The following is a 17,953-nucleotide window of genomic DNA, read 5'->3' on the forward strand; positions in this document are numbered from 1 at the left end:
TTACATGTGCAGATCTCAAATGATTGAGCCTAAAATACCAAGATGGTTATAACATTTTATAAAGACCCATACAATTCAGAATTTATCATATTTTGTTGAAAAAATATTCTAAGAAACATGATTAAACACCTTTATGACTGAACAAAATGGACTAAACACAAGCTTACGTTTCCATAGAGAAAATAGATACCAAAAAGCCTCCTTTTCATTCAATATAAAAAAATGGGGGAAGACCCTGAGTCTCACATGCTGAGGGGGCGTGGTCAAGGATGCTGCGCTCAGAAATGAGCAGTCACCCTGTCAACTTCAAGAAGATCATCCAAGACCTAAAATGGACAAGAGGGATACTTTATTCAAATATCTCAACTCATAGTTATTTGCTCCAAGTTGATATGGACTGTAGATTGGATTTCGTTGCATAGCTAGTTTTGTCAGAGAACGAGACCAAAGGGACTAATAATACTCACTATATCAGAGGTGGTGCCAATCTTCTTGGCCAACTCACTACGCTCCATGGTGCTGAGGTACAGGTATTTGTTGAGTAGCTCTCCATCCAGAATGTTCCGCACCGCGTTCTGGAGCTGCCGCCGGTCAGCATGCAACATCCTGGTGGAACGAGATCCAAAAACTGGCATTAGTCTATACCCAAAGTGTCAAATTTCTAAAAAGCCACTTAATGTTGCCTCAAAGCCTAAAAAGTATTTAAGTGTTGCCAACTTAAGATTTTATGGGGAAAATACTGATAACCCAACCAAAAAAAGTTCAGTGACCTTGTGTGGCAAGTTACCTGAATGCCTTAGGGTTTAATCCTGCGTGGTGTGGCAGCATTGTGGTAAGAGCGTTTTGTAACATCAGTAATCTGCGGTAGGTCTTCTCCTGCATGGGCAGCAGCAGCCCGAGGCCTCCATCTAGAGTTGCTGGAGGGAAGGAAGAGGATTAGTTACTGCTGAAGCGCCTGGAAATCCTCTTATTAGCTACTAACACCATGTTGATCCTTCTGAGAGCAACATACCAAGAGGAGAATTTGATCACATATACTGAAGGAAGATATCAGACAACTCTTTATTCACATTACCTTCTCCTACCCTGTATCTGTCGATACAAATGACAAAGTCAAAGTTGTGTCCTACCAAACCATGTGATGTGCTTGTTGTCCCAGGCCAGGGTCTTTTTGGTGGCTGTGTCCAGTGCCCCTCGACAGGGCATCCTCCAGAAGGCGTTGACATGAGCTCCCACGTTGAAGTCTGCCCTCCTCAGCAGACGCATGCCTCCGAAACTCTCCTTAGCTTCAGCAGGGCGCAAAGTAACACTTCAGTGATCATGACACGGTGGAACAGCAGTTTTGTCATCACACATGACCTCTGCCTTTATTTGATATTCGGGTGTTTGTGGGATAGGCATTACAACATTTGTGGTTAACCTGAGTATTCAATATTCTCCATGTTTGTAGGAGAAGTATTACCAATGTTTACGTTATAACTCACCTTCAGGCAGATACATGTAGACCGACAGATTCTGGTCTCGGTCCGACACTGAAACGTAGAGAAAACAGGTTTACTTTGAGAGGACTAGGCTCTAGCCTGGTACAGCGTTCTCCTGATTAGCTACCAAAGTTATAACCTTACCTAGGAATCCCAGCTGGTTGTTATCCACCATAAACTCTACGCTGTAGACCTCCAGAGGCTTGGCGTCCTGGGGAACCGAACACCGAAACAAAACCATTAAGACAGGGCTCCCCAATTGCAATTTTCCTTGAGTGGAAGGTCGGGTGGCCAGAACATAAGTTGTACACTACAAATTGACCGCTAGAATCCCAAACAGATATAGAATGACAATAACACAATTTGAAACCTTGATTACATTGGAATACGATCACATATGCCTCTCCATTTACATGTGGGAATACATTTCCCAAAATAAAACTGACCTCATTTCCTGGTGATTTTACAGTCTTATGTACAAGAACTACAATTATATACATACACACACTGAACAAAAATATAAAACTCAACATGTAAAAAGTGTTGTTCCCATTTTTCATGAGCTAAAATAAAAGACCCCAGAAATGTTCCATTTGCACAAAAAGCTTATTTCTCTCAAATTCTGTGTACAAATTTCTTTACATCCCTGTTAGTGAGCATTTATCATTTGCCAAGATAATCCATCCACCTGACAGGTGTGGCATAACAAGAAGCTGATTAAACAGCATGATCATTGTGCTGGGGAAAAAGGCCATGCTAAAATGTACAGTTGTGTCTCAACGCCGCAGATGTCTCAAAGTTTGAGTGAGTGTCCACCAGAGCTGTTAATATTATGTTCATTTCTCTACCATAAACTGCCGCCAATGTCATTTTAAAGAATTTGGCAGTACATCCAACCGGTCTCACAACCGCAGACCACGTGTAACCACACCAGCTCATGACCTCCACATCTGGCTTCTTCACCTGCGGGATCGTCTGAGGAACGGGGGGTGGGGGGTGCTGAGGAATATTTCAGTCTTCAATAGAGACCTTTTTTGTGGGGAAAAACTAAATGTTGATTGGGGAACACTGCATTAAGAGAAGAGACTCAAAACACTGACATGAAGATGGAACACGAACGAGCCTGATCATTTAAACATCCCCTCCAGCACAGCTCTCTAGAAGATAAACTCAACACAAGACACCCTGGGATCTAACAGGGGAACACAGGGGGGGGGGAACAGTACTGTCTTTCATTCATGAACAGAAACACTCATCTGGGATGTACAGTTAAATCCATAAACAACAAACTAACATGGAACAAAACCCCTCAGGGAATGACAAATCAGAAGAGACTAAATCATATGTTACTTGAACACAGTACTTTGAAGTTGACGGTTTCCCTGTGTTACTACTAAAGTAGTTCTGTAGCCTTGCCGTCTTACCCTGCTAATTAGCGACAACGTCTTACTCTCAGGCTGGTATCTGAGCAGAGAGATGCTCTTCATGACGTCAGCTGCCAGGATAAAGTTCTTGATGCTAAACATCTGGTGGATGTAGAGCTGAGTGTCGATGAAGGCCATGCCTGTCAGGTCGTTGTCCTTCAGACTCCACAGAAAGATCTAGACGGAGAGAGGGATAGACAGACACGGTGAGCACAACCAGGACTGTGTGTCAGGGATACAGGAGAGATGGCTGACATACTTATAATAAATGGCTTATTCAATAATATATTCAACTGCAACATGTTGGCCACACAATGAAAACACTGTAAATCGGAACAGAATTATATTGAGAGGTGGGTGGGAAAATGCATCTAGACTGAGACATCTGTAGTGGTATAATCAGAGGTGAGTCTGTCACCTTCTGTCCGATGGCAGAGACCAAGTATCCACTGCAGTGACACAGAGCTGTGACCGGTCCCTTCTGCTCCTTCTCATACAGAACCTTGAATTTGTTCTTCGTCAGGGGCTGACCCGGTTCCGGGACCACCTCAATCACATCCAGGATCAGGATCTGGACACAACAGTAGAGAGAGAAATAAGTCCAAACTAAAATCCGCATCATCTGTCTGTCGGTCCTGAGTTTCCTGACCCAACTAGGAGAAACTCTGGACCCCTGCTCTAGACTATAGCATAGAACTTGGGCCTAAAAAAGGTATTCCTGGCTCTAGTCAGTAGTCACAGAAGTGTTGGTGACTCACCCGGCCCCTACAGGTGACCTCCTCCCCCTGCATGAGACAAGTCCCGGCAGCTACGTATCCCTTCAGCCCAGACACGGTCTCCTGACTCCTCAACGCCACAGTCTTCATACAAGTCACATGTTCCCACTCCTCCAGGTCAATCCTGACCAATATCACATAGGGGAGGGAGGTCAGAACAGACACCCAACTACTGTGGCGTAGATGCTTCAAAATAAATATGCATCAGATCTATAATGAATATGCCTCATGTTAGAGGCTATGCTCCAGATAGCTGCAGTAGCTACAGTTGTTACCGTGTGTTAGGGATGGCCTCCCAGCTGACAGGAGATATGAGCTGAATGGAGAAATTCTCCTGCTGAGGAGGAATGTAGCGTTCGTCTGAGGAGAACACAGCACCAAGGAATTTTAATGGTGGAAGAATGAATGAAGGAACGGAGAAATAAACCAATGAGAACGTGAAGCGCACGTCATGGAGACAGACTAATGCATATACTGGTCCCACCTCTGTCTATGGTCTCAAACTCCTTCTCCTCTCCGGTCATTCTGGGGATGCGAGTACAGGGGTCCTTCACGCTGGTGCACACTGCATACACCTTGGACTCCACATGGTAGGACACATAGTGGACCGTGCACCTCAGAGGAATCTTCCTGACAGGCCAGGGGGCGTCATACGACAGGTACGTGGGTAGAACACTGATCCTCAGCTCGCCCTGCTTGTTGAAGTAGAGGAAACCTTTAGGGCAGTTGATGTTGTGGAAGGGGGAGAAGGACTCGATTGGTCCGTCAATCGTCATAGGGTGGAGCCTCATCGCCCCCCGTGATGTCACCAGCATCCAGTGAGGGGAGGGGCCACAGATGAACACCTGACACACAAACCAGAAAACGACACATGAGAACACACAGAACTACAGTAGATATGAAGTCTGCGTGCACAGCAGTACCTCTCCAAGATTTATCTTGCAGGGAACCTGAGAATCCACAAGTGTACCCCTTGTTACCCATGATGTACAGTGCTTTCGGAAAGTATTCAAACCCCTAGACTTTTTTGTTGTTATGTTACAGCCTTATTCTATAGTTGATTAAATAGCCCCCCCCCCATCTACACACAATACCCCATAATGAAAAGGAGAAAAAAAAACAGGTTTAGACATTTTTGCTAAATTATTAACAATAAGAACATCAAATATCACATTTACTTAAGTATTCAGAACCTCAGCACTTTGTTGAAGCTCCTTTGGCAGAGATCACAGCCTAAAGTCTTCTTGGGTATGACGCTACAAGCTTGGCACACCTGTATTTTAGAAGTTTTTTCCATTCTTCTCTGCAGATCCTCTCAAGCGCTGTCAAGTTGGATGAGGAGCGTCCCTGCACAGCTATTTTCAGGTTTCTCCAGATGTTCGATCGGGTTCAAGTCAGGGCTCTGGCTGAGCCACTCAAGGACATTGAGACTTGTCCTGAAGCCACTCCTGTGTTGTCTTGGCTGTGTGCTTAGGGTCATTGTCCTGTTGGAAGGTGAACCTTCGCCCCAGTCTGAGGTCCTAAGTGCTCTGGACCAGGTTTTCATCAAGGATCTCTCTGTACTTTGCTCCGTTCATCTTTGCCACGATCCTGACTAGTCCCCCAGTCCATGCCACTGAAAAACATCTGGAAAGTTCTCCCATCTCCACAGAGGAACTCTGGAGCTCTGTCAGAGTGACCATCGGATTCTTGTTCACCTCCCTGACCAAGGCTCTTCTCCCCCGATAGCTCAGTTTAGCTGGGTGGCCAGCTCTAGGAAGAGTCTTGGTGGTTCCAAACTTCTTCCATTTAAGAATGATGGAAGCCACTGTGTTCTTGGGGACCTTCAATGCTGCATAACTTTTTTGGTACCCTTCCTCAGATCTGTGCCTCGACACAATCCTGTCTTGGAGCTCTACGGACAATTCCTTCAACCTCATGGATTGGTTTTTGCTCTGACATACACTGTCAACCTTATATAGACAGGTGGGTTCCTTTCCAAATCATGTCCAACTGAATTGTCCACAGGTGAACTCCAATCAAGTTGTAGAAATGGAAACAGGATGCAGGGGAGCTCAATTTGAAATCTCATGGCAAGGGATCTGAATACCTACGTAAATAATTTTTTATACATTTGCAAACATTTCTAAAAACCTGTTTTTGCTTTATTATTAGGTAGTGTGTGTAGATTTATGAGGAAAACATTTAATTTAATTCCTTTCAGAATAAGGCTGTAACGCAACTAAATGTGGGAAAAGGGAAGGGGTCTGAATACTTTCCGAAAGCACGGTGTATATATAGTCTTGTAGGAAAATAACCTCTTACCCCAGAGTAGCCTGAGATATCCTCAAAGTATCTGAACCTGGCCACGCGACCTTTGACCACCGTTGGCCCCTCCTCGCTGAGACCAGCCTGACCCTCCGCCTTCTTATCTTTCTTCACCTTCGACTTCTTCTCCCGGAAGTTGATGTTGTGGGGCATCTGAGACGAGACAGGAGAACAGTTAGAAGACATAAATCATCAGTGTTGAATGGGAGTTTTAGGACTCGTTTCCCCAGACACAGAATAAGCCTAGACCTAAAAGTTGTTGACTTGGCTTGTCCAATGGCCTTGCTCTTCTTACCTTCTTGAAGCGGACCTTCAGGTTGCTCTGAGCCTGCTGCTGGTCATATGGGAATGCTTCATAGATCAGAAGCTCCTGTTCAACATGGACCTGGGAAAGAAACAGAACATAGAGCCAGATCTATCTAAAGCAATTTCCCACATTTGAATCAATGAAGCACCACTGCGACACATTCTGGTGTTGTCATTCCACTTTAATACCGGTACTGAAAACTCACCAGCAGGTAGGGTCTGCAGTGGTTGTTGCCGAGCGACACCAGGGCCACCTCTTTGACCAATGGGATCTCTCCCTGTCGTGTCACTTCCTCCTTTTTCCCCTCCCCCTGGGCTGCTGATTGGCCGGCGGAGCTGTCAACCAACACTCTCTGGCCAACAGGGAAGTTCTTGACCAGGAACACCAGTCTCCAGTCAGGTAGCTGGTAGATCTAGAGAACAGGAGGAAGTTGTTTTACTATTAGCTCTACTGTGTAGAAAAAGTTCACCTGTCGGTTGTGGTGTCACTCATTACTATGGCCACTGAGTTCCTGTGAATTTCTGAGCATAAGACTAAAGTTCCCATGTTTATATCCAACCTCTAAACAGCACCATAGTATAAATGTTGTCTTTTACCACAGTTAACATCTTACCAAATGTGTTAATTATGTAACCTAAATGATTACAATACAATGTGTATTGATACGGCTATTGTTAATATGATGCCGATAAAATAGACATCGATCCTGACCTCCATGACGCCGTTCTCGCGGACCATCATGCACCAGTGTGTAGGTTCAGCTCGTCCCGACCTCCCCTCGGAGCCTACACCCAGGGCCCCAGAGGAGAGGCGGTAGCCGGGGTGGGACTCGTCCTTGGTGGGGGTGATGCCTGCTGGGTTACAGTCTCCATACAACATCTCCTCCTCATCATCCACTGTGTTACTAAAGAGGAGACACGGGAGAGAGGTTGACTGATAAACACTGAGGTGAGACAGTGCCTTCACTGACTACGAGACCCCCATATAAAAAAAAGTGTCCATGGGGAAAGTTGGTATTGCTCTCATTCTTCGGTTTAAAACAATATACTTTATTCAAAAACATCCTACCTGAGGTCCTATATGATTGCCTCTTACCTGAGGTCCTGTAGAATGGTCTCGGTCTCCGATTGGCTCTTGAACATGCTGTCTTGATCCTCAGTTTGACAGGTCTGCTTGTTCTCAGTGGTGAACATCCCGCTGACGTCACGGAACGCACACAGCGTGATCACACGGGGTTGCTGTAGGGGAGAGAGAGTCACCGGTCTGACAATCCGATTTTTTCACTCATTCATCCATGAGTGTTGTAATACTGCCTGGCTTAGTTGTGCAGTGCAGGATATGACCGTGACTGGGCCAGGCTGTAGTGTAATGTGTTGTGTTACGTAGTGTCGTATCAGTGACTCACAGCAGCTAGCTGTGGTTTCTGCAGGGCCAGGCGGTGGGTCTTGCCCATGTAGGAGTCGGTCTTCAGGACGAACATGGTGACCACTCCGTCTGCCGTCATGATGACCACATAGGGGTCTGCTACGGAGCACTGCACTATGGGAGAACCCAGGTCCACCGGGATGAAGTGCAACTGGGTCACTGGAAGGAACATCAAATCAAAAGTATTTCCAAAGCCCCTAAAGCTGTCACAAAGTGCTTGACAGTCAGTGAAAGAGTGGATGAGTGACGGGTAGGGACACAGAGGATCATGGATTATTTTCTTCTTTTATTGAAAGACGGACAGATCTCGCTACCTCCTTCCAGTAGCCGTATACCCATGGGGGAGACCTGGATGATGTATTTGTTGTCCCCGATGTTCCCAGCGAACACAGTGGGCCCCTGGGTGGCGAAACCACTGGTGTCCAGCTCCATGATCTCCTGGCCCGTCTGCAGGATCTAGAGAACCACACAGGAGGGGTTCCAGTTACCTTCAATAGACCTCAATCATTACCCTTAATCAACATTACACACTCAATCTAAACATGCTGGAGCTCCGTAGGGGAGGAAAAAGCTCCCTGTCAGACTGCTGTGTAGAGCGGAGTGTGCCTCGGGGTGCAGTGTGTACTGTACTGTGTAGAGATGTGGTGGGAGGTGTGGGTGTACCATGGTGGAGTCCTCTCTGCTGAGAATCAGAAAGCCATGTTTTTTCTTATCGTCCTCCACTGGCGCAGGTACCATCTTCTCCTCTTCTTCCTCCTCAGGGGTCTCACCTTCTCCCTCAGCTGCAGGGGGCTTGTCTTTCTCTTTGACTTTCTCCTTGACCTCATTGGAGACGACAGTCCACATGTCATGGCAACCTGGCAGCTCAAAGGTGGTGACCACCTGGGGTCGGATGCTTCTCTGGGAGGGGCCAGGACAAAAACGATCATCAATTATCAATAACAGAACAATGGCCCCTAGGAGTAAGTGACCACCTGGGGACTGATGCTCCTCTGGGAGGGGCAAGGGGCCACACAAAACAGTCATCAATAACCACAGAACTATGGCCAGAGGGAACAACTGAATCATCCACTCTCAAAGCTGACACTGAAAATGTTTTTTTTTCTTCTTCAAAATGTTTTTTTTTTTAATCAGTGCAGTAATTTGTAAGTCTTCACAATGTTCTTTCCATGAATGCATGTATAAGTGTGTCTGAGTGGTTTATAAACTGCTCCATTAATCTCTGAGGCAGCAGCCCTGGTAAACCCAGAGTGGTTATTCTCTGTAGCACCGTCACTGAACCTGAGGTAGACAGGCCTCGCCCCCACAGGTCTTAGAACAGTGCATCCACAAGCATGCACTTGCACAGAAACCCAAAAGACAGGCCGAGTAGAGTATTAACCAGGCCGAGTAGAGTATTAACCAGGCCGAGTAGAGTACCAGGCAGGCCGAGTAGAGTATTAACCAGGCCGAGTAGAGTATTAACCAGGCCAAGCAGAGGAGAGTATTAACCAGGCCGAGTAGAGTATTAACCAGGCCGGCCGAGTAGAGTATTAACCAGGCCGGCCGAGTAGAGTATTAACCAGGCCAAGCAGAGTAGAGTATTAACCAGGCCAAGCAGAGGAGAGTATTAACCAGGCCGAGTAGAGTATTAACCACGCTGAGTAGAGTATTAACCAGGCCGGCCGAATAGAGTATTAACCAGGCCGAGTAGAGTATTAACCAGGCCGAGTAGAGTATTAACCAGGCTGAGTAGAGTATTAACCAGGCCGAGTAGAGTATTAACCAGGCCGAGTAGAGTATTAACCAGGCCGAACAGAGTATTAACCAGGCCGGCCGAGTAGAGTATTAACCAGGCCGAGTAGAGTACTAACCAGGGCGAGTAGAGTATTAACCAGGCCGAGTAGAGTATTAACCAGGACGAGTAGAGTATTAACCAGGACGAGTAGAGTATTAACCAGGCCGAGTAGAGTACTAACCAGGACGAGTAGAGTATTAACCAGGCCGAGTAGAGTACTAACCAGGACGAGTAGAGTATTAACCAGGACGAGTAGAGTATTAACCAGGCCGAGTAGAGTACTAACCAGGACGAGTAGAGTATTAACCAGGCCGAGTAGAGTACTAACCAGGACGAGTAGAGTATTAACCAGGCCGAGTAGAGTATTAACCAGGCCGAGTAGAGTATTTACCAGGCCGAGTAGAGTATTAACCAGGCTGAGTAGAGTATTTACCTGAAGCACAGACAGACCTCCGTTCTTCCCAAAGCCAGAACACACCACTATCTCCAGGTCAGGTTCTGGGTTGGTCTGGAACTGTGGACACAGAAATACCAGACACAGTGCTTAATGTGTTTTACTGTTTGCATAGCAAATACCTTGGTAATGGTATTAGATATTGATCAGCGCTTTCACAAATAGAACACAGCCATGATGGACCGGAAAGACTCTTAAAAAAGGTTAGAAACCTCTTTTGCGAGGGTGATCTGGAAAGAAAGTTAAAGTGTTTAAGTACCTCTTCAGAGAGGAAAGCTGGCTCCCCCATGGACGCACCAGCACAAGGTCCAATGTTCAGTATGCTGTCACACACCTGGAGGCAAACATACCAAAACCATATTGTAAAGACTACAATAACCAAGACTAGAGTATGAATAATTAAGTGATGAAGCGTCAACTGGGGTAACAAGGGGTCCTACCTCAAAGGAGTAGGTGGCCAACTGTGTGCCAGATGCCGCCTCGCTCCCGTACACCTCAATTTCATCCACCTCATCAGGCATTTGGTTCTTACCAGCTGGATACGGGACATGGGAGGAAACGCATCATTCATAAATATAAGAACATTATTATAGATGACCTTATCACCTTAGTTAGTTCCATACATACGGTACATCGGAAAGTATTCAGAGCCCTTGACTTGTTCCACTTTGTTACGTTATAGCCTTATTCTAAAATGGATTAAATTCAAATTAAAAATAATCTTCAGTCTACACACAATACCCCAAAATGACAAAGCAAAAGCAGATTATTAGAGATTTTAGCAAATGTATTAAAACTAAAAAAACAGAAATACCTTATTTACATAAGTATTCAGACCCTTTTCCATGAGACTCAAAATTGATCTCAGGTACATCCCGTTCCCATTGATCATCCTTGAGATGTTTCAACAACTTGGGAATCCACCTGTGGTAAATTCAATTGATTGGACATGATTTGGAAATACCTGTCTCGATTAGGTCTCACAGTTCACAGTGCGTGTCAGAGCAAAAACCAAGCCATGAGGTGGAAGGAATTGTCCGTAGAGCTCCGAGACAGGATTGTGTTGAGGCACAGATCTGGGGAAGGGTACCAAAAACATGTAGGCAGCGTTGAATGTCCCCAAAAATACATTGGCCTCCATCACTCTTCAATGGAAGAAGTTTGCAACCACCAAGACTCTTCCTAGAGCTGGCCCCCCGGCCAAACTGAACAATCAGTGGAGAAAGGCCCTGGTCAGGGAGATGACCAAGAACCCAATGGTCGCTCTAGAATTCCTCTGTGGAGATGGGAGAACCTTCCAGAAGGACAACCATCTCTGTAGAACTCCACCAATCAGGCATTTATGGTAGAGAGGCAAGATGGAAGCCACTCCTCAATAAAAGACACATGACATCCTGCTTGGAGCCAAAAGGCACCTAAAGACTCTCAGACCATGAGAAATAAGATTATCTGGTCTGATGAAACCAATATTGAATTATTTGGCCTGAATGCCAAGCGTCACGTCTGGAGGAAACCTGGCACCATCCCTACGGTGAAGCATGGTGGTGGCAGCATCATGCTGTGGGGATGTTTTTCAGTGGCAGGGACCGGGAGACTTGTCAGGATCAAGGCAAAGATGAATGGACCAAAGTACAGAGAGATCCTTGATGAAAACCTGCTCCAGAGCGCCCAGGACCTCAGACTGGGGTGAAAGTTCACCTTCCAACAGGACAATAACCCTAATCACATAGCCAAGACAACACAGGAATGGCTTTGAGACGTGTCCTTGAATGTCCATTAGTGGTCCAGCCAGAGCCCGGACTTGAACCCAATCAAACATCTCTGGAGAGACATGAAAATCGCTGTGCAGCGACGCTCCCCATCTAACCTGACAGTGGTTGAGAGGATTTGCAGAGAAGAATGGGAGAAACTTCAAATACAGTGTGCCAAGCTTGTAGCGTCATACCCAAGATGACTGGAGGCTGTAATCACTGCTTCAACAAAGTACTGAGTCTGAATATTTATATAAATGTGATACTTCAGTTATTTATTTTTAATAAATTACCAAAAATGTCTAAATACCTATTTTTGCTTTGTCATTATGGGGCATTGTGTCTAGATTGATGAGGTAAAAAAAAGATTCAATCCATTTTTAGAATAAGTCTGTAACCTATCAAAATGTGGAAAAAGTCAAGGGGTGTGAATACTTTCCGAAGGCACTGTATGTAAAGGGTAATATGCAAGACAAAACCAAGACATTGTAATACACCAAATACCTGTCAACTTGGTAGAGGAATCACCCCTCTTCTTTTTACTAGGAGGTTCCTCCTGGAATTATCATCAAGGTCATTATGCATTTTATATCAGAATACACACAGAGGAATGTCTATCAGCAATTCATTTAGCATTTCTATTTACAAAATGGACAATGGGCAGCAGGTAGCCTGGTGGTAAGAGCGTTGGGCCAGCAACAGAAGACGCTAGTTCGAATACCCGAGCCGACAAGGTGAAGAACCTGTTGATGTGCTCTTGAGCAAGGCACTTAACCCTAATTTGCTTTAGGGGAGCTTTACTACTATGGTTGACCCTGTAAAACACCACATTTCACTGCAACGATCTGCTGTATGTGACAATAAAACATTTTTTTTTTCAGGGGCGAACTATAACATGTGACATCACATATCATGTGTCATATTTCCACATCTGCTTGTCAAAAAACAGTCACAACACCAGTTGAAGTGCTGAAAATGTGTTTATAGGTGGAACACGAGCAGAGAAGCTACTGAAGGACAACGACTGCTACTTGTTTTTGAAACCACGAAAGAATCCTCTTTTGGCGACATCAACATCCATTTACAACTGGCTACATTTTGATGCTCAATCTGATCAATTACGCCTCAACTAATCTATGTAATCTTTACATTTTTGACAGAATCACACACAGCAATATGCCACAAGGACCAGACAGAGGAGAATATCTACATACGAACTCAAACCCAAACCAACTCACCTGCTTCTCCTCATCGGTCTCCTCTTCCTTCTCTTTGTCCTCCTCCACAGGTGGTTTCTCTGGATTCTCCTGGTACTTCTCTGTGTATTTCAGCAAGAGGCTGTTTCCCAGCCGGGACCCCAGGAACAGGTACCCAGGCTCCATAGTCATCATCTGGGGGGGACACGAGGTACAGGGGTGAAGGGGAGGAGAACCTCTATGCTTCCACAGCTCCATGACCAGTTCTCTCTTGGCCAATGGCTGGCAGCAGACTGTGAATATCACTGCACTGCTCTCTTCAACACTAAGTGGATGTGTGGAAACACCAGAGCTTCTTTGCCAAAAACTCTCTAATGCGCTCTCTTCCCCCTCGCCTCTCCCCTCCCTCTGTACATGAGTTTGCGCATAATGCAGTAAACTGTCAAGTAAGGGCTGCTGTCAGCACATATTATCTCTGTGTGTGTGTGTGTGTGTGTAATGCGTCTGGAATGGCATCTGTCCATAATACTTACACCGGTCCTCATAGTAAACTCACGCTGCCACACACCACCCACCCCCACACACACTGTATGCTACTTACACAGGTGGTGAGAACGCTGGCAGCAGCCTTGTCTAAGTGGAAGGCCCGGACACTCCTCATGCCATCAGTGATCAGGGTCAACACATAGCTGAGGAGAGGGGACAGGCACACAGTCAAAGCATGACTCTTACAAGGTCATGACAGAATACAAAGCCGTTCCAGCTGTAGTTATTTCTACTACGCCACACCGGCTGGAGGGCACAAAACATCGCTTTAACAAGGTCTAATTAAGCATTTACGGCAAATAAATACACACAGCTAATAAATCCCAACACAACTGTTCTGTGCTCTACTCACATCTCTCCTCCTTTCAGAGAGATGACCATCTTGTCAGAGCCGATGAAGGAGGACTGGGAACAATCTAGAGTAATCTTCACCTCCTCCTGTGTACCTGAAACACCAACACACAGCCTTATTAGAAGACATAAAGGCTCATACATGCTTCCGACACGTTATGAAGCTTTATACCTGCAGGTATATTGCAGCGTAAGCACGACTCCAACACCATCATTAGGTTTGCTGACGACACAACCTTGGTAGGCCTTATCACCGTCAACGATTAGACAGTCTATAGGGAGGTCCGAGACCTAGCAGAGAAAGGAGGGCCGAACACGCCCCCATTCACATCGACGGGGCTGTAGTGGAGCCGGTGGAGAGCTTCAGCTTCCTTGGTGTCCACATTACCAACAATCTATCACGGTCTATTCAACACCTATTCCCCCTCAGGAGACTGAAAAGATTTGGCATGGTCCCTCAGATCCTCAAAAGGTTCTACGGCTGCACCTTCGAGAGCATCCTGACCAGTTATATCACCGCCTGGTATGGCAACTACTCCAAAAGTAGTTAACAGCTTCTACCCCCAAGCAATAAAACTGCTGAAAAATTAATCAAATGGCCACCTGGACTCTTTGCATTGACCCCCTATTAGCATTTTAAAAATATATTTTATTTAACACTGCTGCTACTCGCTGTTCATCATCTATGCATAGCCACTTTACCCCTACCTACATGTACATATTACCTCAATTACCTCAACTAACCTGTACCTCCGCACATTGACTCAGTACCGGTATCCCCTGTATATAGCCTCGTTATTATTATTTTGTATTACTTTTTTTTCCCTTTTTTAAAACTGCATTGTTAGTTAAGGGCTTGTAAGTAAGTATTTCACGGTAAGCATTTCACCTGTTGTATTCGGCGCACGTGACAAATCAAATTCGATTCGACCAAATGACTTTCCTAGGCAAGGTATACATTTCTTAGAAATATTAACTAGGCTGCTTTGTTTTCTATGTGGAGTGAGCTTGAGAACAATGTGTACCCCTGTCCTCAGTCAGTACATACGCAGGGGGAAGGCGGTGGTCCCTGTGGTCTGTGTGTTGAGTGACACGCCATATGGAGGAACACTCTGGTTGAGGTATAACAGGGAGTTGACAGCAAACACCACCACACCACCTAGAAACACAACAGGAATACATTCATATGATCTCTAAACTGATCACACAAGTCTCCATGTGTACCGCTGAATACACAGTATGAACCCAGTGAGCGAGGGATTACCAATGGGCTTGGGCACAGCCATGACCTGTGTGCAGTCAAAGGGCAGGTTGCTGAGGGACCAGATGACAGGATGAACCTTCTGCATGATGTTGAGAGAGATGGCTACGATACTGCAGGTGTCCTGTCTCACTGCTACACGCCTGGAGGAGGGGGACATGGTCAGACTAGAGTTACACACCACAATATTACCAGTCATAAACGGGTCTGAAAAAGACATAGCTAAGTTCCAGCAAGGGGGGGATAAGTTCCTAGCCTTCTTCATGTTAAGTCGTCAGCAGGCTTTTGTTTCGGGGGGAGGACTCCTTAGACAGACGGAACAGAGGAGGACAGGTGCTGTTGTGGTGTACTAACCCAGGCCACGTCTGGTTGGGCTCATACAGGATGAGCAATGTGGGCTCATAATAACCGTGGAGGAACTTCATATCTACGATGTTCAGAAGCTTCTCATCCAACTCACGGACATCTATGATGTAGCTGGGAAGAAAGCTCGACTTGGGCCTGCATGTGTGGTAAAAGAAAAAACACGAGGCAAGGTGGCTGATGATAAATCCTCAAATCCAAAACCCATCAAAAAAACATATTACAACTCAAGTGTTTAGTTTATTTGATAATAAAAGTGATTTTATTTGATAATAACCTACATGCATTGCTATAGGTATCCTAAATATCACTACAAGATGCTATGGATTGTAGGACTCCCTGTAAAAAAAAACTGTGGCAAATGTTACTGAAGGGACTATCCTAGCGAAATAAATCAAACGATGAAATTCAGTATGCCTACATACCCTTCCACTACTCCCTCCTGTTCGTCAGTAAGTGTGTCCTTTCTGAATGGCAGCACCACCAGCTGAGTTCCATACACCAGCATCACAGCACAGCGGTTCTCTGGGTCCACACGAACCATGGGGATGTGCAGGTTCTGGACAAACCCATCCTAGAGATAGAACAATTATAGATTAAGATACAACTTTGGATGTTTTTCGAGCACAGTTCATTTCCTCTTACCCTCAGCTCTGGCTCCTCAAAGAAGTGAAGCGAGAGAGTCTTCAGATCATGTGTTCCTGGATCATACTCCACCACTGACAGCTGGAGTAAACACAACCAGGACATTGTAAACAGCAGTCAGACATTTTATAGGCTAGACTGCTTGCACCTACTACATATCGCTACTGACACATGATCAATTGATATTGAAATAATAAAGTAGGCCAAAGTAACCTGGAATATGAAAGCTGTGAGATTAGGATTAGTAAAACAATCAATTGAGACGTCTCAGGTACCTTAGCATCTTTGAAGCTAAGCAGGAGAGCGTCTCTGTTGGCTCCTACTAGCTGAACAGAGGCCATGGACATGACGTTACCGAACAAGGAGAAACAAGCCACCTGCTCCAACTTCTCCTTACGACTCTTGACATCTGCAGAGGACAAGGAAGAGATCAAGGACGTGTCAAAGAAGAAATCAGGTGTCGGAGATGGTCTGAAATGTTGACACGTGCATGTCTAAGGAAGGCTGACAACATCATAATAATAGCATACAGTCAGTGGTTCACTAGTCATTCTAAACAGACAGGTTGCATCCCACGGTGTTGCAGCATAGTGGAACTGTTGCCCAGCCCATAGGTCTCGGATTTCCACCAGACCAGCTCTTCTCTCATCAGAATGTTGTTGGAGTGCAAGGCAGTTTTGGACATACCTGGTGATTTGTCTGTCTTTGAGGCATTCTGAAATATGAAGAGGAAAATGTGAACATAAACTGGATTTCAATAATAAAAATATGCCCACGACAGGTAGTTACAATCTTTGTCATTGTACTGTTTAAATCAGTGGTCGAGAAATGAAAGATGAACATAGCTAAAGGTTCCTTCACCTCCACATCGTGAATGATCCTGTAGACGTAAAGCTGGGACGTTCCAGCGACGACCAGGTTTCTCTCCACGTTAGAGATGAAGTTACAGTAGACAGAGAACTCGATGGCGGTGGGGGAGTGGGCTTGGCGGTATACGGCATACATCCTGCAAGCCCCTCAGCACCTTAACGTTACAGCAAGGATCAGTTATTAGCATATGCTCGATGTTTATCTGGACAAGCATTTATTAGAAGACACGTCTATGGGTATTGCACCAGTAACATTACTACTTAGCATGCTATACTAAATAGCTACGTTGATACTTTGTAACGTTACACTGTGGATCAACATATTGTGGGTGTCAGGCTTGAATACAATCCAGGTAGGGATGATTGTTAGCAAGCTGGTAGCATAGTGGTTTACAAGTCAATGAAGATGATTTTAGCTGGTTCGCTTGTCTACTTGCTTCGCCCCGCAACGAGACAAACAATGTATCGTTTCAGGAACGAAGCACGTCTTCTACTTGCTGTTACTTTATTTGGGAGAATACTAGCTACAGTATCTTTCCAGTGAGTTAGGCATCTAGATATGTAGCTAAATAGTTGTTTTTAAATAACGTAGGTCAGCTAGGTAATTAGCATATCCGTTTTGTCTTACTTGCTAATTAATGCTCCACTCGCGTCTGTTAGCTACCTTAGCTTCAAGGTGTTCCAGTATTTTATCACATAAACCTACCGATCATGAATAAGCTACGATAGTTTCCAGTTAGAGTCTTGCCTTTCACTTTTATTACAGCATAATTCATACGCTCCAATTGCTAAAAAATAATAACTGGCTTTAGTTATTTTTCATTCAATCATTTCCCAGACATCCATTCCACCAACGTGAGCAGCTAAACTGAATTCGGTAAGAACTAACGACCACACAACACTAGTTCCTATCTTTATAGAAAAATGTGTGTACGGTTTGAAATCTCACCATGTGTGCATTGCAGTTGTGTACATAAATATGACAGGACACGTTTAATTGAACACAAAGCTTCAATTACA

The 17,953-nt window shown here is 45.2% G+C and overlaps 1 protein-coding gene across 2 annotated transcripts; it reads right to left on the reverse strand.

Annotated features, from left to right (window-relative positions):
- Positions 1-43: 43 nt before the first annotated feature.
- LOC118398958 (cleavage and polyadenylation specificity factor subunit 1) lies at positions 44-17,819 on the reverse strand. Of its 2 annotated transcripts, none has more exons than XM_052472124.1 (35): positions 17,640-17,819; positions 16,926-17,088; positions 16,752-16,779; positions 16,340-16,473; positions 16,065-16,145; positions 15,845-15,993; positions 15,411-15,557; positions 15,060-15,199; positions 14,844-14,954; positions 13,797-13,890; positions 13,500-13,587; positions 12,941-13,093; positions 12,207-12,258; positions 10,392-10,486; positions 10,211-10,285; positions 9,931-10,011; positions 8,384-8,620; positions 8,035-8,176; positions 7,701-7,879; positions 7,391-7,533; positions 7,007-7,199; positions 6,501-6,707; positions 6,284-6,373; positions 5,986-6,141; positions 4,166-4,526; positions 3,957-4,041; positions 3,664-3,805; positions 3,324-3,476; positions 2,906-3,082; positions 1,626-1,692; positions 1,485-1,532; positions 1,131-1,286; positions 788-917; positions 468-606; positions 44-326 (listed from the first exon to the last, which is right to left on the reverse strand). In XM_052472124.1, the coding sequence occupies exons 2-35, from the start codon at positions 17,067-17,069 to the stop codon at positions 279-281; spliced, it is 4,425 nt and encodes a 1,474-aa protein (XP_052328084.1). In that variant the 5' UTR covers positions 17,070-17,088; positions 17,640-17,819; the 3' UTR covers positions 44-278. The 2 variants fall into 2 exon arrangements, with proteins under 2 accessions (XP_052328084.1, XP_052328085.1); XM_052472125.1 differs by having other exon boundaries at positions 17,562-17,819.
- Between the last annotated feature and the right edge of the window lie 134 nt (positions 17,820-17,953).

This window comes from Oncorhynchus keta, chromosome 20 (assembly GCF_023373465.1).
Source record: "Oncorhynchus keta strain PuntledgeMale-10-30-2019 chromosome 20, Oket_V2, whole genome shotgun sequence".
Classification (NCBI taxonomy): domain Eukaryota; kingdom Metazoa; phylum Chordata; class Actinopteri; order Salmoniformes; family Salmonidae; genus Oncorhynchus; species Oncorhynchus keta.